The sequence below is a fragment of the Nomascus leucogenys genome, chromosome 18 (assembly GCF_006542625.1).
Source record: "Nomascus leucogenys isolate Asia chromosome 18, Asia_NLE_v1, whole genome shotgun sequence".
In the NCBI taxonomy this organism is placed as follows: domain Eukaryota; kingdom Metazoa; phylum Chordata; class Mammalia; order Primates; family Hylobatidae; genus Nomascus; species Nomascus leucogenys.
The window spans coordinates 72769654-72795845 of record NC_044398.1 but is presented as its reverse complement, the minus strand read 5'-3'; the positions used below and the strand labels follow the sequence as shown (position 1 = coordinate 72795845).

The following is a 26192-nucleotide window of genomic DNA, read 5'->3' as shown; positions in this document are numbered from 1 at the left end:
TGCCTAAGCCAAAAACCTACCATCTTTGACTTCTCCCTCCCCTGCCACCCCTCAACCAATCAGCAAGGCAGTTCATTTTACTTTCAAAGTACCTCTGGATCCATCCACCTTTTTGCCAGTATCCTGGCTCAGGCCTCTATCATCTTTCCCCTGGATTAGTAATTCAGATTCCTACTCAACTAATTCTGGCTCTGGTTTTATTGTTCCTTCCAGAAAGAGGGAAATTTCTAAAGGGTAAATCTAATCATTTCACTCTACTGCTTAAAAATCCTTCAATGGCTCTCTGTTGCCCTCAAGATAAAGCATGTAACTACAAAGCTTTCATCACCTGATCTCTCTTTCGGGCTTTAAATCACATACCATCATTCACGATGCCAGCTGTATGAATTTTAGTTCCTGAAAAGCAGCATGTTTTCTTCTGTTAACCCCTCTGACACGATGTTGCTCAGCTCTCTTCACTGGGCTAATTTCTATTTATTCTTCGTGATCCAGTTTTGATGTCACTTTCTTCATAAAGCCATCTATCACCTCCACAAATGTTATACTCAACAGCATCTCCAAGTACAGTACTTATCATCGCACTGTGCAGTAACCATGTATCTCCTCCTCTAAATTTCAAGCTCTACCTAGAATAAGAACCATGTCTATTTTTTTCATATTATAATCCTAGAACCAAAGCAGCAATATAGTATAAAACTGAAAGCATGAGCTCTAGTCAGAGAGGCCCAAAAAGTGTTACAAGCTGTAAGAATTTGGCATAGTTACTTAGACTCTAAGTTTCCTCACCTGTAAAGTATAAATAATACCACCTTTCAAGACTATTCACAGATTAAATGTGAAATGTGAAATATTTGGCACAGTGCTTGATACACAGAAATGTTAGCTATTATTACTTAATACAGTATATATCAAAGAAAATATTTGCTAAATGAATACACTGTTCACAAATTATTAAAAACATATTTTAATAATGCTAAATTTTAATAATGAATTATATGATTCATTATATTTCCAAGTAAAGTATATAATTCCATAAGGAGGTTTCAGTTTAAATCATGTCCATGGCACTGAAGTTTCTTATAGACAATATTTAGTTGAGTCATAAAGCAGAATGTTCAAAAAGAATGACCTGTGCCTCATTTTCAGGAACAATTTGTTTATGAAGTCGAATCTGCTCCAAGCCAGGACTTTCTAGAGAATTTGGGGAAGTGTTACAAATTGAGGCAGTTACATTATACCCTGCTGACTGATAAAAGCTGTAGTATTCAAGTCTATTTTCCCTTGAGTTTTCTGATGCCTTTAGTTTTTGTTTAAACTGAACAACTTTGTAGATCAAAAAAATGATTAAAACACAAGCTAGGATGAAAAAAGCTAACAAAATGTCAAAAGCCTCATTCAACTTCTCAACTTCTTGTGTACAAATTAGAGATGTTTTCCCTGACATTGAAGCAGCATCAATCGGTAGAGCACTGTTTTTTTCCAAGTTCAAGGTAACAGAAGTAGTAAGTTGTATTTGCACAGGTAACACTGCTGTAGTCTCTAATGGATTACCAAAGGCATTCTCTTGAAAAATCTACCAGCAGGTGAAGTAGGAATTCGTTCCCAGAAAGTAATGTTCTCAGTCTCAGTATTTTCCAGAGGACTGCCATTTGTGGTTACTTTATGCCAGGCCATCATTAGCGCAGTAGTCTTGTGATGAATATGAGGAGATTTTACAACAGCCCAAGCTCTGGATACATTTATTGAAGACGTAACACAATTTGTAATGTTAATATAACGTAATGCTCTGCCACGCATGGATGGGGGATTCTGACAATAGATGTTTAGAGTAATGGCTGAAGATGCTAGCCAGTCTCGAAGGCCCAAAAGTTTGCAGTTACATTCCCAAGGATTAGAATTTGCCTGAAGATGAATCAATGAAGACAATGGCTTAAGGACCCTTGGATGCAAGTCTGTAAGATTATTAAATGACAGATTAAGGATCTTCAAAGATGCTCCCATATTTTCAAATGTATCATTATCAATGCTAATTATTCTGTTTCTATCTAACTTAAGGTAAATTAAATTCTTTAACAAACTAAATGTGTCAGAATTTAAATTCTCTAAATCATTATGACTTAAGATCAAATGTTTAAGATTATTAATTCCACTAAAACCATCCCTAGTAACATTTCTAATTCTTGAATTTTTCAGGAGGAGGTATTCCAAACTGACAAGTCCTTTAAATGCAAAGGGCTGTATTGCTTTAATAGGATTATGAGACAAAGAAAGTCTTCTAAGACTTTTAAGTACTTCAAAGGCATTTGATGGTACTTTTGTTAAATTATTACTTTCTAAATACAAACAAGCAAGGTTTTCAAGATGTTGAAAGCCTGATTCTGATATCCTCAAAATGTTATTGTTCGATAAATCAAGTATCCGAAGAGCAACCATACCAACAAAGGTACCACTCCCAAGGACAGTGAGGCGATTCCTTTGTAGATTTAAGTACTGAACTGAAACTAGATCATTAAATACTCCTCTTGGAACAAAAGATACCTGATTAGACTGTAAATATAAATTACGAAGATTTAAAAGTCCCTTAAATATTCCAGGATCTAAGCGTTTGATGAAATTATGATTTAGAAATAGAAAATATAGATGCCTCAATTGAACAAAGGCTTTTGGATATACATACAGAATGTTAGAATTATCCAAATACAATGCTACAAGAGAATGAAGTCCTGTTAATTCACTTTCATTTATATAAGATATATTATTCCCAGTCAGATACAGAAAAACTGTACTTTCAGGAAAATTCTTAGGAATACTCGAAAGGCCTAAGTTACGGCAGTTAATTTGTCTCCCAGTGCAGAGCTGACAAACAGACGAACATCCAAGTATTTCTTTGTGGAGTAATAATAAAAGATAACAGGTAATAACCAGAAACAGTCGTAGGCAAGGCAGAGAAAACTGTAATCCACACATATCCCTGTTCTTGGTTTTTCTGTTCAGATCAGAATTGGCTATAAAAAGAGAAGGTAAAGCTTTAAATCATCAAAACTTCATCAAATGAATTTTTTTATAATACTATAACTTCTGTATTCTATTTTAATTAGGATCAGCCAATAATACTATCATAAATCATACCATGGTAATAGCAAAAAATAGTAAGTATGGAATACGTTCTATAATTATTAACATGATCAGGCCATTAACCCACTACTTGACAAAATAGTTCAGATTAATAACATTTGTTAAGCTAACTTAAAAATTACAATTGATTACAACATAGGTGACGATGTAGGAATGAGAATCTTTGAATTTAATATGTCCCTTTAACAACATAAAGTCTAATATCAAATAACATTATAATTTATGAAAATACAAATTCACTACAGAACAATTAAACTCTAAATTACAGTTTGTCACAGAACTATTTTTCATGTCAGCTAAAAGTTCATATTTAAGTAAATAATCTTACCAAGAAAAGGAAATTCGTATTATTAACACTCAGCTGATTCAGTAAAGGTTTTCTTTTTAAACCTGAAGAACGACATTTCTTAACTCCAGTTTGTTCTGTGTCACTGCTGACCTCCACCCCACCACTTTTTTTTTTTTAAGTCACCGTTTGCTCAGGAAACACCACTCTTCACATTGGTTCCTTTACAGTCAATGTGTAAAACAGAGGTTGCCATGGATACAGGAAGCTAAGAGACAGGAAGTAATTTTATCTGTGTTTCAGAAGTATTGCTGAACGGAAATCTCAGGAACTTATTTTTTCAGAATGCAGTTAGAGTTTTCCTAATATACACATCGAAATATCTCCTATAATATAAAAATAATAGTTTTTAAAGGATACTTGAAAACGTTAGTTATTCAGAACCCAAATATCAATCAACAGACTCTAGCTATCAAACAACATAGCTACTGAATGGAAAAGGCTAGTTCAAATAAGATGTATATAGAGTAATATAATTTTTTGTAAACTTTTTAATGAAGAAAATATTTATGTTGTGTTAAATACACATTAAAGACTTAAATTTTATGCTTTATTCCTTTAATAAAAATAGGGGAAAAAATTTAGAATGAACATAAATGTTGTTATATTATCCTTCAGTGCTCTTTTTAAAATTTTCAAAATATTTTTGGTTGCAAAAAATACTGAGTACTACTTAATATGTTAAGGTACTAATTGGTAGTAAGGTACTAATTAGTAATAACACACTAATTGGTTGCGTTGGGTTATAAGATGGTAAGAAGCTGCATACCAAATTACTGACACAGGTTATCTCTGCAAGAAAAGTTGGGGAGAGTAAAAGAGGTGATGTTTCGCCATATATATATATATATATACCTGTATTAGTTTGAATCTTTTAGAACGAAAATGGAGTTTTTAATGTCATTTTTCAAGAATTTAAAGAATCAGATATAAATTGTTTATATTATATATTGTTCAGTCATTAACTTTCTTTCATTAACTAACTTTAAGCTAGTTGCTTAAGCTTTCTAATTCTGACTTTTATTAATATTACTAATACCCTGATAATATTCCTAAAATATCAAGTTATATAATTGTATACAACTCTCCTTTGATATTAAAGCAGTTTCATTTCACATCAACAATTACTTTAGACAATAATATTAATTATGTCCATATTAGAAAGCTGAAATAATATCTAGCATTATCTTTCTATGACTAAAAATTCAGCAATGCATACTGGATAGCAGATCGTTATCAAAATGACTTATGATTCTTACACCTATCCATTATGGCTGGCTATTGTTATTGCTATTTTATGCATTAAAAATGGAAAACAAAACAAGTGACAGAAATGATATGAATTTGAGGTAGGGGCTAGATTTCTCAGGTCCATTTTGTTTAGTACTTCCAATAATATACAAGGTGATATGAAGCTTGTCCCATGGACTTTTCAATTTTTCCTAACTTAAAGAGTTAGGAAAAATTCAGAGAAAGGGTCCTTTGAAATAAAAATAAAATTAAAGAGAAAAAATCCACAAAGTAATATAACCAGAGTATGAATTAATTTTGTTCTCTATGCCAAAAATATCCAAAGCAGTCAAGAACACTTATTAGGATGCAAAGGTAAAATTTTAAGGAAACTGTATTAAGGAAAAATGACAAAATAAAATCTCACTTCTCACATTCTAAAAACTGAAGGAAACTAAACTGACTTCGACAAAACAAGTAAATGTAAATAGTACACTGTAACTCTCAGGTTGAATGGTTAAAAAAAAATCCAATCTCCAGCAAAACAAAGTTTAGTCTTTCTGTTCATTTAGGAGTTGCTGTTCTTAGAGACAACTGATCAACAATGATTCCTCATTATCCTTTTCTGATAACTAATGTTCGTTACAACTATTACTAAACACTATGCTCAACCTCTTAAATTAGTCTTCTATTTCTTTCCAGGAAATTGACTCATTGAGCTGTTTTCCTCTCATTCTTGTGGCTGAACCTTCTTTTACACTGCCTTTGTCTTCAAATCTTCTCATGCTTCTGGTGTTAATACATAACTATTCTCTTTTCCATTCAGATTCTGCCCATGCAAAAACAAGAATGTATAAATAACAGAGCAATTGTTCCATTAGCTCGTTTAAATATACATCATCTGTATGCATGCATGTATTCTTTTGAGACACAGTCTTGCTCTGTCGGCTAGGCTGGAGTGCAACAATGTGAACACAGCTCACCACAGCATCGACCTCCCAGTCTCAAGTGATCCTCTTCCCTCAGCCTCCTGAGTAGCTAGGACTGCAGGTGCATGCCACCATGCTTTTTCTTATTTCTGTAAAGACACTGTCTTGCCATTTTGCTCAGGCTGGTCTTGAACTAGTAGGTTCAAGTAATCCTCCCAGCTTGGCCTCCCAAAGTGCTGGGATTACAGGTGTGAGCCACTGTGTCCAGCCTATATGTATTTAGATATATAGGCTGGTTGGTTTATATATTGATTGGTTTATATATAAGAATGGCTTATAATAACAGCAGTTACTGATTTTATGGACCTTAAAAGTCACTGATGGACCCAAAATCAAGAGAATGAAAATGTGAAATGGGATTTGCAATTAAAAATAATCCAGCTCTTTCTGCCATCATGAAGCCTGTCGAGGCCTGCTTGGAACACGACTTTTAAAAGGCAAGTATTTCTGGAAGGTTGTCATCCAAGGCCATTTTTGCTGCTATAAGCAGGGTGTCTGGAACCAAAGGGAGCATACAGATCTTCTTAAAACTGAAGGTGTTTATGCCCGAGATGAAACTGAATTCTATTTGGGCAATAAATGTGCTTACGCACACAAAGCAAAGAATGACACAGTGACTCCTGGCAGCAAACCAAACAAAATCAGAGTATTCTAGAGAAAGGTGACGTGGGCCCAAGGAAACATTGGCATGGTTTTTGCCAGATTCCAAAGCGATCCTTCTGCTAAGGCCATTGGACATAGATGCTGTAACACCTTAAGGATTTAAACTAATGAAAGGTAAATAAAGTGGACTTATGCTCTTGGAAAAAAAAAACTTAGCGAACAATTTGAAAATTCTTTTGCTCAATGTAGGAGATAAATTTTAATGAGGGGCAGTATATTTCAATATAGACCTCTTATCAGTTGCAAGAAAAAAAAACAACATAGTAACTATACACAGTGGAGAAATCAGATAACACCTTGACCAGCATTAACATCATCAGTGAGAAACAGATGAGCACCATGTGACTTTGCCTGTGATATTCCAAGAGGGACACATCACTTATGCAATATTCTAACGAGAGATGCGTACATAAATCTAAGCATAAGGAAATATTGAACCACAAATGAACATTCTATTCTGTTGGGGAAGGTGGGGAGAGGATGGATGGGAGACAAAAACAGAGAAGCAACTGGAAAGATGGAGAGAAATTATAAGGAGTGGATTCTTTAAAAATGTTGTAAGAGAAAAAGAAAAGACTGAGGAAATGACATGACAGAGTAAAAGAGACTACAAAAACACAAGAACTAAAGCAATAATTGGTCCTAGACTGTAAGTACTGAGGAGTAAGAGACCATGACAAATACAACTTACAGAGAAATGGTTCAGAATATAAAACATCGATCTAGTTATCTGACAGAAAATGTGTATCATGCAACAAATTGGGACAAAAGTTAACAATAGGTGATTCTGGGTAAAGGTCATATGAGTGTTCTTTACTGTTCTTGCAGTGTTTTTCTAAGTCTGAAATAATTTCTAAATGAAAATATCATGACAGTAGCTACGATATCCATGTAAAATTTGTCCATGCGCATTACTGCCAAGATATGTCACCATTTCTAAGTTTTTAACGTATGCTTTAAAATAAAAACAGAAACAAATACTGTGCTCCTATAACATGGCAAAACTATGAATATCTCTATTTGCTCAAATGTCAAGAAGAAAATCAACTAAGAAATTTTTAACCACAAATCTATTTATGAGAATAAAAAATAAATTTAATGCACTTTATACATGAGAAGCATAAAATTTCAACTATGCCTGTGACTATGGGGCTTTAAAAGCAAACTGATACTTCCTAAGGATGTACTGACACTGGGACACTTTCAAGGAACATTATTAATCACCCCCCAGCATGACTTTAGAAGAACATTTTTAACTTCTTGATATCTGTTCCTGTTACACAGTCATTTTGAGAAGCATATTTTATTTCCATGGACAATTTTAGGTGCCATCCTCATTGCGGCTATATGATGAGAAATTTCTTTGATGTATATTGGCATAGTTTTACACTGCAAAGCACAGAAAGCAGAACTATTAAACAGAAGGGCCGTTCCAACTTAAAAAAAGCTAGCAGAGACGGATTAGAATTCAAAATATCTCCTCTTTCCCCTGGCTCCACATGAAACCTTTGGAACACTAATCTCTCTTCTGACCCTATCCACCACCTTCTGGGTTTTGCTGAGATAGACTAATCTCAGCAGATTATAGTTCAGATCTAAGCTATATTAGAATTTCTCTTTCCTGCAAATCCCTTCCATTTTGATGGTTCTTATTTTATGCTTATATTAACAATTTCCAGTTTATCATAATCTCTAAAATCCCTATAGTTTTAAACACACACACAGACACACACACACACACACACACACACACACACACACACACACACACACACACACACCGGAAAAAGAGAGGGGGGATTAATTAGCCTAACAGATGATTTAATAAGGCTATGAGAGAGCTAAGTCTCTTCCAACAACTATAATAACCTTTGTGAAATTATTTTCTTGCCTCAACAGACAATATTATAAAATGGATGAAGTTACATGAATGAAGACTGTATTGATTATAGAAACTAGCATATGGAATTAAAAGCACAGATTTGGGAGTCACTGTTTGTATTTTGAGGATAATACTTATATAACAAATAGCTATAGTTAGAAAGAAGTCCTACAATAAAATGGGCTGTCTTAAGGACCAGGGACTTTTTATTAGCAAAGTATCCAAACAGAAGTTTAATGAACATCCCCATCAGAGATGCTATAGAAGGAAAGTTTATTGCCAAATAAAGATTAATCTAAATAACCCCTAAGGGAACTCTCAATGTTAAGCCACCAGTGCTGAAGACCACCCAATACAGCTGAGAGGTATATGTACAATACTGCAGGGGCATCAAGGCTCCACACAATACTATCTATGTCAGGCATGAGACTAGTCAAATTGACCACCGTGTGAAAAATAACTCCAGAATCATGCCTATTTTGGTAACTGGAATATGGTTAACCGCTTCTTGGCACCCAAACTGCTAACCTTTTCACAGCTGGCCTTTTAAACATCTTATAGCTTGGATTTGACAGAACTTCTACCATTTAATCTCCATTATTTTGACCCGCCAAAGAAGCATCAGCAGCTCTTTCTCACTCCAATAACCAATGCTCATAATTCATCGATCCGCTCACAGATCACACATATTTCTACTATGTAGTATAATATAGCTACTCAGTACTTCAGAAAAATTCTCTATATAAAATCTAACTCACAACTTTAAAAAGGAGTATACAGTCAGAAAGGTTAGTGAAGCAGAGAAATTAGGATAAACAGAATATAGGATTAACTCCTTTTGCTACTGCTGGATCAGATTTATTTACTGATAGAGTACTTCTATGACTCAGAGTATTTCAAGTATTATCTCTTTTTAATTCTCACAGGAGCCCTATAAAGTAGGGTACTATGATTACCCTGATACAATGGATAAAAAAATGAGACAGAGAAATTAAGAGTAAAGCTTTAAAGTAGCCGGGCGTGGTGGCAGGCACCTGTAGTCCCAGCTACAACCCAGGAGGCAGAGCTTGCAGTAAGCCGAGATCATGCCACTGCACTCCAGCCTGGGCGACACTGTGAGACTCCATCTCAAAAAAAACAGTAAAGCTTTACACCCCAAGAAGATCCTACCACATTTCCATATATAAAATTTTGTTCTTATATAATTTACCATGGGAGGTTTTTCGTAACAAACGTAACTTGAGAAAATGAAACTTTAAAAATGAACAATGTGCAGTGACCAAACTTCATAACTAACTATGAAAGAATATGAAAGGCCTGGCGCAGTGGCTCCCACCTGCAATCCCAGCATATTGGGAGGCCCAGGCAGGCAGACTGCTTGAGTGCAGGAGTTCAAGACCAGCCTGAGTAACATGGCGAAACCCCATCTCTACTAAAAACACAAAAAACTAGCTGGGTGTGGTAGTGCAATCCTGTAGTCCCAGCTACTTGGGAGGCTGAGGTGTGAGAATCACCTAAGCTCGGGGGGTCAAGGCTGCAGTGAGCCGAGATCATGCCATTGCACTCCAGCCTGGGCAACCAGAGTAAGACCCTGCCTCAAAGCCTCAAAAATAAAATAAAATAAAATAATAAACAAATATATATATACACACAATGATTGTGTACTATAAAATCAAGATATTATAATTTAAAGGTACTGTGTCCTGTGAATAAGCTAGAATTTTAGAGTTGTAAACACCAAATAATACTTCCAATGTATTTTCTAGGTCATCTCTTCCGGATAAGTATCTATAATGCAGTGGAGAATCTCAATAAAACTTTCTTAATAAATGCACTTGATTTCTAGAGAGAGGACAGAAAGAATGATTTGTTGTTGTCCCTTTTATGAACAACTTAAATAAAAACGAGATATGTGGTTTTAAGTGGCTGGAAGAAGTACCCTACTTTAATAATGAAATATCTAGGAATATGATCTCATTTTCTAATCAGACTAACAAAAATGACCCAGAAATAGTAAAACCAGATTGTGGAAGAGGAAAATTAGGCAAAATAGCATTACTTGAGGTACTCAATAGCCTGGCAGAGAAGACATTAAGAATAAGATAGACTGGACTTGAATTTCAGTTTGCTACTTGACTTTGGGTGGGTAATTAGGCTTTATTAGTCGTGATTACACATTTAAAAGGTTTAATAAGGCCAGGTGCGGTGGCTCATACCTGTAATCCCAGCACTTTGGGAGGCCGAGGTGGATGGATCACCTGAGGTCAGGAGTTGAAGACCAGCCTGGCCAACATGGTGAAACCCTATCTCTACTAAAAATACAAAAATGAGCTGGGCATGGTGGTGTGTGCCTGTGATCCCAGCTAATGGGGAGGCTGGGGCAGGAGAATAACTTGAACTCAGGTGGCGGAGGTTGCAGTGAGCTGAGATTGTGCCACTGTACTCCAGCCTGGGCGACACAGCAAGGCTGTCTCAAAAAAAAAAAAAAAAAAAAAAAAAGTTTAATAATGTCCATCCCCCATAGGGCTATTGGAAGAATCAACTGAAATGTATATGAAAAATGTATTGTAAAAAGGCTATCACAAATTATGTGTTCTATTAGTTATTATTTACTTCTTGTTATCAGTTTCTTCACACACAAACTAGATGAATGTGGGAAAGTTTCAAAAGAAAGAGATGTACCCACTGAATAAGCTGGTATCATCACACAGTTGGTCAAATTGATTTAACAGTAGAAACAAGGATTTACTGAGTGGTCATATTCATTAAGCATTTTAGAAGGCATCATATACACATTCTCCGATTTATCATAATAAGCCCTAGGTGCTAGCTGTTACCACTGCTTCCATCTGAAATATGAGAAAACTGAGAATGACAGAAAACTGGTCCAACATCACACCAACAGTAGGCAGAACAGGCATCTGAAGCTAAATCTAGCTCCCTTTCCATTATAATGCATATTTTTCTCTCTGGTATTCTGGGTAGAATAAAAGCAGAAACTCAAGGAAAATAATCTCCAAAAAACAAAATAAAATAAAAAAGATGTTCCTCGAGCTATGAAGGAACCACTTATGACATACACATGCATCATCCACATGGGTAAAACTGGAAAACACACAAGACTCATCATTTCACTCTTCTGAGTACTTTTCCTAGTGTTATCCTTGTTGGAGCTAGTTATTCTGTGTACAATTATTTTTCTATATCACATCAACTACTTTGAGGCTCTGGACCCAATACCTCACTCTCACTGAGAAACATCTCTTATTCTCATTGTAAAGCAGTTTGAGGTCCTGGAACATCAAAATAATCTAATTTGATCACAGTTTAGTTTTTCTTTGGTGATATGTTTAAAAGAAGCTTCTCACAGAATGGTCAGTGATTAGCTAAGTGCACTCAGTGTCTATAATATGACTGTTACATAAGAAAACAGTTTGCCAGAAGCCTTTATCTAATTTGCAGACAGGGCACTGTTCCTAGATATGAGGAAAGCATTGAGAACGTAGTCTCAAATTAACAAGCATTCAGAAACTTTCCTAAGTAGTCAGGACAGGAGATGGAAGACACGAATTGTTGTCCTAAGATGCCAGAGTGCAATGAACAATCATCTATCCTAAAGGTGAAGTACAATGTGTCCTCAGTGCACAGCATGGTGACCTACCACATTATAGCATCTTTAAAACACTGCTATTGTATTAGTGTCATAAGGTTGATATCAGAAGAGGAACAGGTGAGCATTTTAGTTCTAATGTATGTTTCAAGGGTAAAGTAAATTTGTATTAAAAATGAAAACCAAAACAGACTATTTCCATTCAAATCCTAATGTAGGAAGATAGAAACACCTCAAAATACTTCAAAAAGTGGGGCACTTTTTTGGGGGGAGTGGAGAGGAGAATATCTGGTTTTCAAAGAACTTTCAGAAGCTTAAAAAAAAGTTTTATAAATGATTATAACCCTTCAATGAAAAATCAGCAAGCCAAGGAATTAATCATTTACCTTCTTTTTCAATGAAATTGCTTTGTATACAGATGAAAGGAGTGAGCATCCAATTGTAATATCAACTGTTCTAACACCTGTCTACACCCTCCAGCTTCTGCTAGATTAAAGCTAACAAAATTCAGTTTGTAATTATTAGCCAATTCAAAAATAGGTATCTTACTCAAATTATGCTGGAAAACCAGTCCCCAAACTCACAAGAGCCAAAAGATACATATGCATAGCTTATACAAAAAATAAAAACATAAAAGCTGCATCAAAGGGTTTTTTTTCCCAGTTGAACTGAAATAATCAGAACCAATAATTACTACAAATTGCATTAGATTATATACAAAGAAGGAAAACATACATAATGTAAAGATTCTTTTGATCTTCTAAAGATATACAGCCCCTTTGTAAACCATATATTCAAAGAGTGGTAAGGGAGCAGAATTTCAACATCTGAAGTCCTGAAACTTCAAAGTAGTCTTATTCATGTCTCTATTTTCCTCGCATAACAATGCAAGAAAGGGAATTAGTCATCATTCAATATACCCCACGAAGACTGTTTCTTTTACAGTCAACTCTGGCAAAATAAAAATTGTAAAAACCCTCCCCTTGTTACTTCACTGCCCCTTTCCACAAATTACTATATAATCAGATAACAGAAACTAGGTTAGAAATCAGCTCAGGCTGTATTTTGAGTAAAAACATCAACAATAAGAGCAACTACTCAGAGAAGAGGCAGAGCAATACGGCAAAACAGAACCCTCCAATGACCAATTCCTTGCATTCCTCCACTGGAACACCAATTTGCAGAATAATCTGTAGAATTATCCAAACAAGAAAATACCTTCACAAGAGCTAAAGAAACCAGGTGAGAGATCATAGTACCTGGTTTTAGCATAGAACAAGAAAGGACACCTTGAAAGGGGAAGAAAGAACAGTCTTTCATTGCCTACACCACGCCTATCCCAACTCCATGCAGCAGAGAGAGAAGCTGTGTGCTTGGGGGAGAGAGAGAAGTATGCAGATAGCTTTGCCTTGGAAGCTACTACAAGCACCCCCCTCCCCGCCCCACCACCCACAATAAATCACAGTACTGGGTCCAACTCCAAACAGTAAAGCACAAAGAGAAACTCCTTCCATATGAGGGAAGAGAAAAGTGAGCAAAGGCCTTTGCCTGGGAACCCTAGGAATTCTCAAGTCCCTCAGGCTGGTGAACAGCACACCTGGCCTTAAGGCACTCTCTAGTGCTGAAATGGCTGCAGTATCCACAGGCTTAGGGAAGTGAACAGTCAGTCCCTTTTGAATTCCTGAAGACCCTCTGAAGAAGGACAGGTACAAACAAGGCCAGGCTGTGAAGACAGGAAAAAATATCTAATTATTTAAAGCTCAGACACTGACATACCTCTACAAGCATCAAGAACATTCAGCTAAATATGATCTCATTTCATATTTATCAGACTAAATAATGCATCAGTGATCTATCCTGAAAAGATGGAGATGTGCAACCTTTCAAAGAATTCAAAATAGCTTTTTTGAGGAAGCTCAACAAATTTCAAGAAAACACAGAAAGTCAATTCAGAAACTTATCAAAAAATTTAACAAAGATATTGAATTTTTTTTTTTTTTTTTGAGACAGAGTCTTGCTCTGTCGCCCAGGTTGGAATGCAGTAGCACAATCTCGGCCCACTGCAACCTCTGCCTCCTGGGTTCAAGTGAGTCTCCAGCCTCAGCCTCCCGAGCAGCTGGGATTACAGGTGTGCACCACCACACCCTGCTAATTTTTTGTATTTTTATTTTTAAAAAAATCAAACGGAAATACTGGAGTTGAAAAATACAATGGACAAACTGAAAAAATGCATTAGAGGATCTCAACAGCAAAACTGTTCAAGCAGAAGAAAAAAATCAGAAAGGTAGAAGACGGAATATTTGAAAATACAGTCAGCCTGGGTGTGGTGGCTCACATCTGTAATCCTAGCACTTTGGGAGGCTGAGGTGGGTGGATAGCTTGAGCTCAGGGGTCTGATCAGACTAGGCAACATGGCAAAACCCCATCTCTACAAAAAATACAAAAATTAGCCAGGTGTGGTGGTATGCACCTGTAGTCCCAGCTAACTGGGAGACGGAGGTAGGAGGATTGCTTGACCCCAGGAGGTTGAGGCTGCAGTGCGCCATGATTGTGCCACTGCACTTCAGCCTGGGCAACACAGCAAGACCCTGTCTCAATCAATCAGCCAATCAATCAATCAAATGAGAAAAATAAAGAAAACACAATCAAAGGAGGAGAAAAATTGAAAAGAAATGAATAAGGCTTATGAGATCTATGGGACAGCACCAAAAGAGCAAATGTAGCTGGGTGTGGTGGTTCACGCCTGTAATCCCAGCAGTTTGGGAGGCTGAGGTGGGTGGATCACCTTAGGTCAGGAGTTTGAGACCAGCCTGACCAACATGGCTAAACCCTGTCTCTACTAAAAATACAAAATTAGCTGGGTGTGGTGGTGCATGCCTGTAATCCCAGCTACTCGGTAGGCTGAGGCAGAAGAATTGCTCGAACCCAGGCGGCGGAGGTTGCAGTGGGCCGAGATTGTTCCATTGCACTGCAGCCTCGGCAACAACAGTGAAACTCCATCTTTAAAAAAAAAAAAAAAAAGCAAATGTAAGAGTCACTGACCTTCAAGAGGGAGAGAGAAAAGGGTAGAAATAGTAAAATAATAATAACAATAATAATAATAGAAAATTTTCCAAATCCAGAGAAAGATATAAATATTCAGGGACAAGAGAGTCAAAGACCACCAAGGAGATTCAACCCACATAAGATGATTCCAAGACATATATATAATAATCTAATTCTCAACGGTCACAAAGAGTGGATCCTAAAAGCAGCAATAAAACCAGTAACATATAAAGGGGCTCCAACACATCTGGCAGCAGACTTTTCAGTGAAAATCTTCCAGGCCAGGAGGGATGACATATTCAAAGTGCTGAAGGAAAGAAAAGGGCAACCAAGAATACTGTAACCAGCAGAAATATACTTCAAACATGAAGGAGAGATAAAGACTTTCTCAGACAGACAAAAGCTGAGGGAATTCATCACCACAGGCCTGTCTTACAAAAACTGCTGAAAGGAATTCATCAATTTTAAGAAAACGATGGTAAAATGTAACAAGAAAACATCTGGATGGGTAAAATGCCCTGGTAAAGGTTAACTACACAGCTGGGTATGGTGGTCCATGCCTATAGTCCCAGCTACTCAGGAGGCTGAGGTGGGAGGATCACCTGAGCCCAGGAGATCAAGGCCTGCCTGGACAATAGAAGCTAAACCCTGCCACCAAAAAAAATAAATAAATAAAAAATTATTTTTAAACTACACAGACAAAAACTCAAAATAATACTCTAATTGTGGTGACTATATCACTCATATCTTTATGAATTATAAAGACAAAACTTTTTTTTTTTTTTTTTTTTTGAAAGAATCTTGCTGTGTCACCCAGGCCTGAGTGCAGTGGTACGATTTTGGCTCACTGCAACCTCTGTCTCCTGGATTCAAGTGATTCTTAGGCCTCAGCCTCCAGAGTAGCTAGGATTATAGGCATGCACCACCATGCCCAGTTAGTTTTCTGTATTGTTTTTTAGTAGAGACGGTTTTTTGCCGTGTTGCCCAGGCTGGTCTCGAACTCCTGGCTTTAAGTGATCTGCCTGCCTCGGCCTCCCAAATTGCTGAGACTACAGGCATGAGCCACTGTGCCTAGCCAAAACAAAACTATCAATAAGAAAAATAACATTTATGCACCCAACAAACATATGAAAAAAAGCTCAACATCACTCATCATTACAGAAATGCAAATCGGAACCACAATGAGATACCATCTCATGCCAGTCAGAATGGCGATTATTAAAAAGTCAAGAAACAGTACATGCTGGCGAGGCTGAGGATAAATAGGAATGCTTTTACACTGTTGGTGAGAATGTAAATTAGTTCAATGATTGTGGAAGACAGTGTGGCAATTCCTCAAGGATCTAGAACCAGAAATACCATTTGACCCAGCAATCTCATTACTGGGTATATACCAAAAGGAATACAAATCATTCTACTATAAAGACACATGCACACATTTGTTTCTTGCAGCACTATTTACAATAGCAAAAACACGGAACCAACCCAAATGCCCATCAATGATAGACTGGATAAAGAAAATGTGGCACATATACACCATGGAATACTATGCAGCCATAAAAAGGAATGAGATCATGTCCTTTGCAGGGACATGGATGAAGCTAGGAGCCATCATCCTCAGCAATTAACGCAGGAACAGAAAATCAAGCACTGCATGCTCTCACTCATAAGTGAGAGTTGAACAATAACACATGGACACAAGGAGGGGAGCAACACACACCAGGGCCAGCTGTAGGGGTGGGGGGTGAGGGGAGGTTGAGCATTAGGACAAATAGCTAATGCATGCGGAGCTTAAAACCTAGATGATGGGCTGAAACCTACACGTTCTGTACTTGTATCTTGGAACTTAAAGTAAGAAAAAAGAAAAATAACCACAACAATTTGTCAAGAAATGGCAATATAAAAAGATGTAAACTGAGACATCAAAAAATCAAAATGTGGGGGAATGATGTGAAGAGTGCTTGGTGTTAGTTTGTTTCTTTTCTTCATAATCGAAATTAAAGTTGTCATCAGTTTTGTTCTGTTTTTCTTGAGACAGAGTCTCACTCTGTTGCCCAGGCTGGAGTGCAGTGGTGCAATACTGGCTCACTGCAACCTCTGCCTCCCGGGTTTAAGCAATTCTCCTGCCTCAGCCTCCTGAGTAGCTGGAATTACAAGCATGTGCCACCACACCTAGCTAATCTTTGTGTTTTTAGTAGAGATGAGGTTTCACCATGTTGGCCCAGGCTGGTCTCAAAGTCTTGACCTCAAGTGATCTGCCTGCCTCGGCCTCCAAAAGTGCTGGGATTACAGGTGTGAGCCCACTGTGCCTGGCCTGAATTTGGTTATTTCTTTAGGTCCATTTTCTTAATACAAAACTTGCCATGTATTTCAGATGCAAAAATGTATCTTTCCCTTTCAAATTATCTTTTAGAATTAGGTACTGCATTAAATAGATGAGAAAAAGAAGGGGATGAAATAAGGACAGTTAATTCCATCTATGTAGACAGTTTGACCTTACATATGTAAACTCAATCTTAATCCTGACAACAACCTCATTAGAAAGATACTATTAGTACCCCCATTTTAAGAACAAGGAAACAGGCACATGGGAGTTAAGTAACTTGACCGTGGTCATTAGCAAGTGACTGGTAGCCCTGGGATTTGAGTGTGGTCCTAAAGTCTGTAGTCTTCACCGAATTTCTAAGCCAAAAGTAGTGGATTATAGTAAAAGAGTTTAACCATTTCCCAAATGGTCATTCTTTAGAGTCATGGTTCTAAACTGGGGGCAATTTGTCCCCAGAGATATCTAATGGCAATGTCTGATGATATTTTCAATTGTCATGACTTGATGGGGTGGGAGGAAGGGGAGAGTGCTACTGACATCCGGTAGGTAGTGGCCAAGGATGATGCTAAACATCCTACAATGCACAGGACACCTTCCCACAAAAAATAATCATCTGGACCCAAATGCCATAGTAATAAAAGGAGGAAAAAATGACATTTCCCAATTTAGCCTGACTTTTAAAATCATCAACATCATACTTTAGACATGCCTTATTTTGGGAAAAGGAAATGGTATGCTGTAAAATCTAAAAGAAATGCAAGAATAGGAAATTACTAGTATGTAGAAAAATAAGAAATCATCATTGAGGATGCAGAAAAGGAAAAATATCCCCTAACTCCAACAACTATGTAGTTAACTAGAAGAAAGGTTACAAATAGGAAACAATAAAACTGCTGACTTGAATATCAGCACGTTCCACTACAGTATATGACTATAAATCTTCCTAAGTCACAAGCCAATTACTATGTGCCAAATTTCTACTGCAATAAAGGTGTTTTTTTTTTTTTTTTTTTTTTTTTTTTTCAGATTGTTACAGGTTGATACAGATTTTCTATATCAACGTTTCATCACTAGTCTATTAAGGATATTATGAAGTTAAATCATTATTCTTTAAAATTCTACTACCACATTATTCAAGACTTTCTCAGTACCCTTAAAAATGACATGACTTTTGCTAATGCCCATTAGATTTGTATTTCATCTTAAAAACAAAAATTATATCTGATCTTCCATCTCAAGGCTACCACCTCACAACTTTTAAATTTAAAATTCCAGTGTTTAAGAGAATTTCAAGTCTTAATAAAGTCCTATCCCTCAATTTATGTAAGTTGACTTAAGTCCCAGTCTAAGTATTAATTTTTCTTACAGGTGCCAACTATAGATTGAGCATCCCTAATCCAAAAATCTGAAATGGCCCAAATCTGAGATTTTTTTGGGTGCCAGAATACTGCTACAAGTGGAAAATTTCATACAAATACTTTGTTTCATATACAAAATTATTTAAAATATTGTATAAAATCATCTTCAGACTGAGGTGTATGAAATATAAATAAATTTCACATTTAGACTTGAGTCCCATCCCCAAAATATCTTGTTATATATATGCAAATATTTCAAAATCCCAAAAATCCAAAATCTGAAAGAAACATTTTAGATAAAGGATACTCAACCTATATTAAATTTCCACAACTTACATGTCAAAAATAGTTTTGAACAACCACACACTTACATAATATTATACGTTGAAGCAAACAGTATTCTCATTAAAAATGTAAAACAAATTTTTCTGATACAATTAGGTATCTTTCTAAACTTAACCTCTACCATTTCTAGCTTTCTTTCAATAATCTCAGTACTTTATCTTGGAGAAAACTCTAACATGTCTTATTAACTCATTTTTTTCCATTCATTAATTTATCTAACAAACAGAGTGCTGACTACTACCAAGGACTATGTTCTTTAACATTTCAGTATCAAAACCTCAATAATTCTCAAGTCACTTTTTTCCCACTGAAAGAAAGAAACACCAATGAGTTAAAATGTAGGTAACTTAAATTTGGCTTTCAAAAATAAATAAGATGCCACACCATTTCATAGTGAGGAAATCTTTTCATCTTGTGCGTGTCCACCTGGGGAGCAATATCACCTGGTGGTTAGAAGAGGCATTCCTAGTGTTAAGCAGCCCAGGTTCAAATTGGCTTATGCCATGCCAAATGCTAGATCTCTTATCTTCGAAATGTTACTTAACATTTTTAAGTAATTGTTTGCTCTGTGAGAAGGGATAATCATGTCTATACCTCTTTGGGCTGTTTTAAGAATTAAATTACCAACATAAAGCACTTAGGAAAGTATATGGCATTTGGTAAGTATTATCTATTGTTATGACATTGAGACAAAATAATTACATATGTCCTTAATACAAATTACCATAGTAGAAGTAAATATATACATAAAGAACAAATAAGGACTTTTAAAACTGGACTTACATCACTAATTTATCACTAGGATGTGTATGCTCTAAAAATTCCCTAAGACAGGGTTCCGCAACCCCTGGGCCATGGACTGGTACCAGCCCATGGTCTATTAGGAACCAAACTGCATAGCAGGAAGCGAGCAGAGGGCAAGCAAGCATTACTGCCTGAGCTCCGCCTCCTGTCTGATCAGTGGCGGCATTAGATTCTCATAGGAGTGGTAACCCTATTGTGAACGGTGCATGCAAGGGATGTAGGCTGCACACTGCTTGTGAGAATCTAATGCCTGATGATTTGAGATGGAATAGCTTCATCCCAAAAACATCCCCTTCCCCTCCCCCAATTCATGGAAAACTTTTCTTCCACAAAACAGGTCCCTGGTGCCAAAAAGGCTGGGGACCGCTGTCCTAAGACATCAAGATCTAATGTAGTATCATTATTCTTTTAATACAACATCAAGCCCTGAGACCTGCTTTTAAGCCTTTAGAATTAAAAGGACAAAAAAATAGGGGCCCAGCATAATGGCTTTGGTACAGAAGGGCAGCAAAAAGGGTTGTTATGCCATCAACAAGGTGGTGACCTGAGAATATACCACCAACATTCATAAGTGCATCCATGAAGTGGGTTTCAAGAAATGTGCTGACCATGCACTAAAAGAAATTTCAAAATTTTGCTATGAAAAAGAAGGGGGCTCCAGGTGAGTGCACTGACATGAAGCTCAATCAAGCTGACTAAGCCAAAAGTATAGGCAATGTCCCATACTGCAACTATGTGCAGTTGTTCAGAAAATGTAATGAGGAAAATTCACCAATCAAGCTCTGTGTTATTTATATACCTGCCACCACTTTAAAAAATCTACACAGCATGAATGAGAACTAGGTACTGACTGTCAAAGTTTATTTTTAAAAGTATTTCATGCCGAACTCCACAAAATGGAATTAAAACAAAGAAACATATTCTTCTTTAAATGACCAAACCAAAGCATTTTGTATTTGCTTTATGGGAGTGAGAAGTTATAAAAGAAAAAAACAACTTGCAAACTTCCTTAGAAATAATCCAAAATAAAAAGAAAACAAAACTAATAATACTGTTGAATTAACACACTTTATGACATACTTTATGAAGTGCTATTGACTTTGAAATGTTAGATATTTAATGTATCTATGTAAACAGATGACTGAAGATTAGTCTAATAAAACGTAGTTATTATAACAAATGGAAATTCAGACAAGAATGAAATAAATTTGTAAAATGAATACAACCAAAATAAACTAGAGCCCCCACAACCCAAGAGCACCTATCCCACTCACTGCTTTCTGGATCTGGACCAACACTTACCACATCATTATCAGCTAACAAAATTCACATCCATATATATAAAAGTACCACTGCCCAGCAACACACAGCAATACTGATGGCCAAAAATAATGTTTACATTTTGATGTTTGAAAGAAACAAATTTTAAGAAAACATTTCCTCACCTATTATCGGATGGCAAAAGAGAGAGCAAAGCCAAAGCTGAAAGTTTTCTTCTTTCAGGCTGGGTAATGTTGTCCATTCGATCAACCCACATTTCAATCATATTTCCCAAAAGCTGGTCCATCTGAAACAAGAGGAGGAGGCATCTCAAAATACCTAAAATATGTTTTACTTGTGAGTAAATACTTTTAAAGGCTAAAGCCTCATAAGTCATGGTTAAAATTCAATTATAGTAAACCACAGAACTGGAATACCTGAACTGGGGGTAAGTCATGAGCTGGAAATGGATAATTTGAGCAAAACCAGAAACTGACTCTAATCCTGACAGCTAAACAGACTTATTCAAAACATGTATGTAGCCCATGAGTGATTTTAGTATTATCATTTAATAAATCACTGCCAATATGGTACAATAAAAAAACATGCATTTTTCAAAACTATCAACTTGCACTTAGATTATAGTTTATTCAACTGGATGATTACTGTTCACTGTTCTCTAATTTGCTAGACTAATTTGCTGCTACCCTCAGAGGAGAGGACAAGTTGCAACCTCAAACTGCAGAGTTTCAAAGGAAAACAAATGAATTATTTCCTAAGACATTTGCATGCTACACTAAAAATGATGCTAAAACAAATCAACATAATACAGAATGTGATGGCTAATTTTATGTATAAACTCTGCTAGGCTAAGGTGCTCAGTTGTTTGGTCAAACACTAGGCTAGATGTTGCTGTGACAGTATTACGTAGATGTGATTAACATTTACAATGAGTTGACGCTAAATAAAGGAGAATGCCCTAGATAATGTGAGTGGGCTTCATCCAATTCACTGAAAACCCTAAGAGCAAAAACAGTATGCCCAGGAAAGAAGAAATTTTGCCTCAAGACTGTAACAGAAATCCTGCCTGAGTTTCCAGCCTGCTATACAAAATTCAGACTTACCAGCCCCATTATGTATATCAATTCTTTAATCTGACTGTGGAGACAAAAATGACTCCATCTTGAATGCTAATCCAATATGATGGCTTCTGATTAGCCCTAGTCCTGGGAAGGCCTCCTGATTTCTGCTTTATTTACTGTCCCTAGTGTAAGGACAAAGCAATCTTGACTTTACTGCACTAATTATAGTCTATGCTGCATATGGCATTCTTGCATGTTCTGGAAGGGTGCCTTTAATTGTCTTGCCAAGAGCACATACACCAACTCCCTATAAAATATAATAAACCTGAGGGTCTGGGAAAAGTAGCAGTGCGAACATCTACCTGTCTTGCTGCCCCTTGAACAGATTAAGAGTTGTTTCTCTCTCTCTCTCTCTTTTATTTTTTTTGAGACGGAGTTTCAGTCTTGTTGCCCAGGCTGAAGTGCAATGGTGCAATCCCAGTTCACTGCAACCTCTGCCTCCCAGATTCAGCAGTTCTCCTGCCTGAGCCTCCCAAGTAGCTAGCATTACATGCACATGCTACCATATCTGGCTAATTTTGTATTTTTAGTAGAGACAGGGTTTCACCATATTGGCCAGGCTGGTATCAAATTCTGGACCTAAGGTGATCCACCTGCCTTGTCCTCCCAAAGTGCTGGGATTACAGGCGTGAGCCACCATGCCCAGCCATGAGGAATTACTTCTTATGGATGAGGAAAAAAAACAAAAACAAACAAAGAGTGGTTTCTTAAGATGGAATCTATTCCTGGTGAAGATGCTGTGAACACTGCTAAAATAACAACAAATGATTTAGAATATTACATAAACTTAATAAAGCAGCAGCAGAATCTGAGAGGATTGACTCCAATTGTGACAGAAATTCTACTGAGGACCAAATAGTCCATCATCATCATTAAAAAAATGAAGTTTCAGTGATTCTGTTATCACTACCAAAACAACCTACTGTTCATTATCCTTTGCCTGCAACTTGCTTCAATCCTCTTTTATTTTTCCTTTTCTTGCTCTCTGAGGACCATTTAGTCTTCAGTAGAATTTCTGTCACAACTGGAGTCAATCCTCTCATTCGTGAAGGGAAGAGTCAACTGATGTAGCAAACTTCATTTGTCTTATTTTAAGAAACTGCCACAGCCACCCACACCTACAGCAACCACCACCCTGATCAGCCAGCAGCCTTCACTATCAAGGCAAGACCATCTACCAGCAAAAACATTATTCACTGAAGGCTGAGATCGCTAGAATTTTCTAGCAATAAATTATTTTTAATTAAGGTACAAACATTATTACTTTAGACATAATACCACTGTGCACTATTAATATACTACAGTATAGTGTAATTATAACTATATGCACTGGAAAGCCAAAAAATGTGTTCTGACTTTTGTTATAAAGATACTCACTTTATTGTGGTAGTCTGGAACCAAACCCACAATATCAAGTATGCCTATACAAGTTTTCTAAGAGGTCGGAAACAAATCTACAATGTAATAATACTCTCATATTAATATTAATTTTCTGCTGTTTTTATTAAATATATTCCTTAAAATATTCTATTAAAACTACATAGTAAATGGAATTGAAAAAATGCCCATAGTATTTTTGTTCATTTTGATAGTTAAAAACTGTGTTTTTTATTTCAAACACAACTGTCTACTGTCAATTCATGATGGTACTTTTTTCCCTGATTGTTGTAAAAATTCTTTACCTTTGCCAGTGGAACTTTAATAGAAAATAACTGACATTCTGATAAAATATAATTTAGACCCTTCAACTCTTAATGATGTAATTCTTAAGCATCTTTGCACCCAAACTTTATATTACTAGCAATAGTAAGCCACTATATTTTTGTTGAAATAGTAGAAGTTTCTTTATTCCAGGAATAAATACTAATTTTAGTTTGCACTGAATCCTATATTTACAGCAGTTATTGAAGACTTGTAAAATTGTTAAATATACCGGATGATGTTCTAAACTAGTTTATTATTGATAGTTTATTACTGATAAAAATTTCTTCACTGTACTCCTGCAGATTCAAAACATGTGTTTACAATACTTAAAAGGAATGCTCAATTTTTTACAGAATTTATACTATTCATTATAACACTTATTAAAGTCATTTTTTACCCTGTTTGCTAATTTGCAGGATTTATGTCAATATTTTAACAACTGGTATGACCACACTGACACCTATCAGCTGAGTATCAGTTCTGGGCTGCAGAATTTATAATTAATTTAACAAGGATTCAGAACAAACTTTTAAAACCACAGTACATTGAGCCTTGGTATAAAGTTCTAGGTGACTTACTATAATTCTAGCTCAACAAATGAAAAAACAAACAAAAAAAATAGAAGGCTGACTGAAAGACTGAAAAGTAAAAGCCTGAGGAGAGAAGGCAGAGAAGAGAGGGCTGAGAGTTCTTTTCAGCCATAGTTGGGGTATGGACAGTGCAGCAAACATACGAACCAGTCAAACTTCATCAGTGTAACGTGACAGATATCAAACCAGCTGTCCAATCCAGAAGACCAAATGCCTAATCCAGAATAAGAACACAGCATTCTGGAAAGGAATGTATTCTAGGTACCAGCACAATGAAGTGTGGATATAAAAACAATATAGAATTGGGAAGAAAAAGAGGGAAAAATAGGCATTGTAAGATCTGGATTAGCCCACTAGCCTATAGATGGAGGAATAACAGTATTTCCCTTACATTTCTATTACTGATTTCCTGTCAAAACAAATGATATGTCAATGGGAAGTGAGAGACCAGGGGTATATTTTAGGTTCCTAAGCAAGAAAGAGCTCATGCCAGGCATGGTGGCCCACGCCTGTAATCCCAGCACTTTGGGAGGCCGAGGCGGGTGGATCACCTGAAGTCCGGAGTTCAAGACCAGCCTGACGAACATGGAGAAACCCTGTCTCTACTAAAAATACAAAATTAGCCAGGCATGGTGGCGTGCACCTATAATCCTAGCTACTTGGGAGGCTGAGGCAGGAGAATCACTTGAACCCGGGAGGTGGAGGTTGCAGTGAGCTGAGATCGTGCCATTGCACTCCAGCCTGGGCAACAAGATTGAAACTGTCTCAAAAAAAAAAAAAAAAAAAAAAAAGAGCTCATGACCATCCCAGAGTTGTTATCAAGGATATAGAGACACTGACAATAATGTTTAGATAACACACTGAGGGGCACCCACAAGTGAGGCTAAGAATTCAAATGGGATCTAGGTGACTGAGGCGAAAACCCAAGATACTCAAGGGGACAGAATCCTCATGCATCAAGGGATTTTAGAAAGGGCTGGACATGTGAATACATCTAACAAGAATACTGAGCCCTCATCAAGTAGAAGTTTTGTAAAATAATCACAAGCTACAAAAAAGCCACAAAACAAACAATCAAAACCAATTACAGTAGGAATCTGAGGGTGGAAGAAGTATCCAAGACTAGGAGAGCAAAGAAAGGAAAAATAAAAGAGGATGGAAAGAGGATGAATGGAAATGGCAGGTAAAGGACAATGAGAAGTAATAAAAAGTAGGTTGTTTTGGAAGTGATACCAAAATCACTGAAACTTCATTTAAAAAAAATTCTCATTTTAATTTTTTTTGGTTTAAAAAAATATTTAAACATTTTTTTTAGAGACAGAATCCTGTTCTGCTGCCCAGTCTGGAGTGCAGTGATCATAGCTAAGTGCAGCCTCAAATTCTGGGGCTCTATTTATTTTTAGTTTTTGTAGAGATGGAGTCTTGCTTTGTTACCCAGCCTGGTCTTAAGTTCCTGGCTTCAAACAATCCTCTCACCTAGACTTCTCAAAGCACTGTGATTACAAGGCATGAGCCACCACACCCGGCCACTGAAACCTTAAAATGTGTTTGCTTTCAAAGTTACCAAGCAGTAACCGGAGTAGTCCTCATACGATGCTTTAATTATATGATAAGCAAAGCTAAGCCATTTTATTTATTTTTATTTATTTACTTATTTTTGAGACAGAGTCTTGCTCTGCCGCCCAGCCTGGAGAGCAGTGGTGTGACCTCAGCTCACTGCAACTTCTGCCTCCCGGGTTCAAGCGATTCTCCTGTCTCAGCCC

General features: G+C 36.6%; 2 protein-coding genes across 3 annotated transcripts in view; both read right to left on the bottom strand.

The window, feature by feature from the left end:
- Window positions 1-26192, bottom strand: part of IPO11 (importin 11) — a 217835-nt gene that overhangs the window by 39574 nt on the left and 152069 nt on the right. For both annotated transcript variants that reach the window (XM_003265977.4, XM_030799092.1), the window contains exon 27: window positions 21179-21300. In XM_003265977.4, coding sequence (XP_003266025.1) covers window positions 21179-21300 — 122 coding nt within the window. The remainder of the gene's footprint in view (window positions 1-21178; window positions 21301-26192) is intronic.
- LRRC70 (leucine rich repeat containing 70) lies at window positions 1100-2967 on the bottom strand. Its single transcript, XM_030799093.1, is given in 2 exon segments — window positions 1100-1566; window positions 1569-2967. Coding segments are annotated over 2 exon segments (1866 nt in total).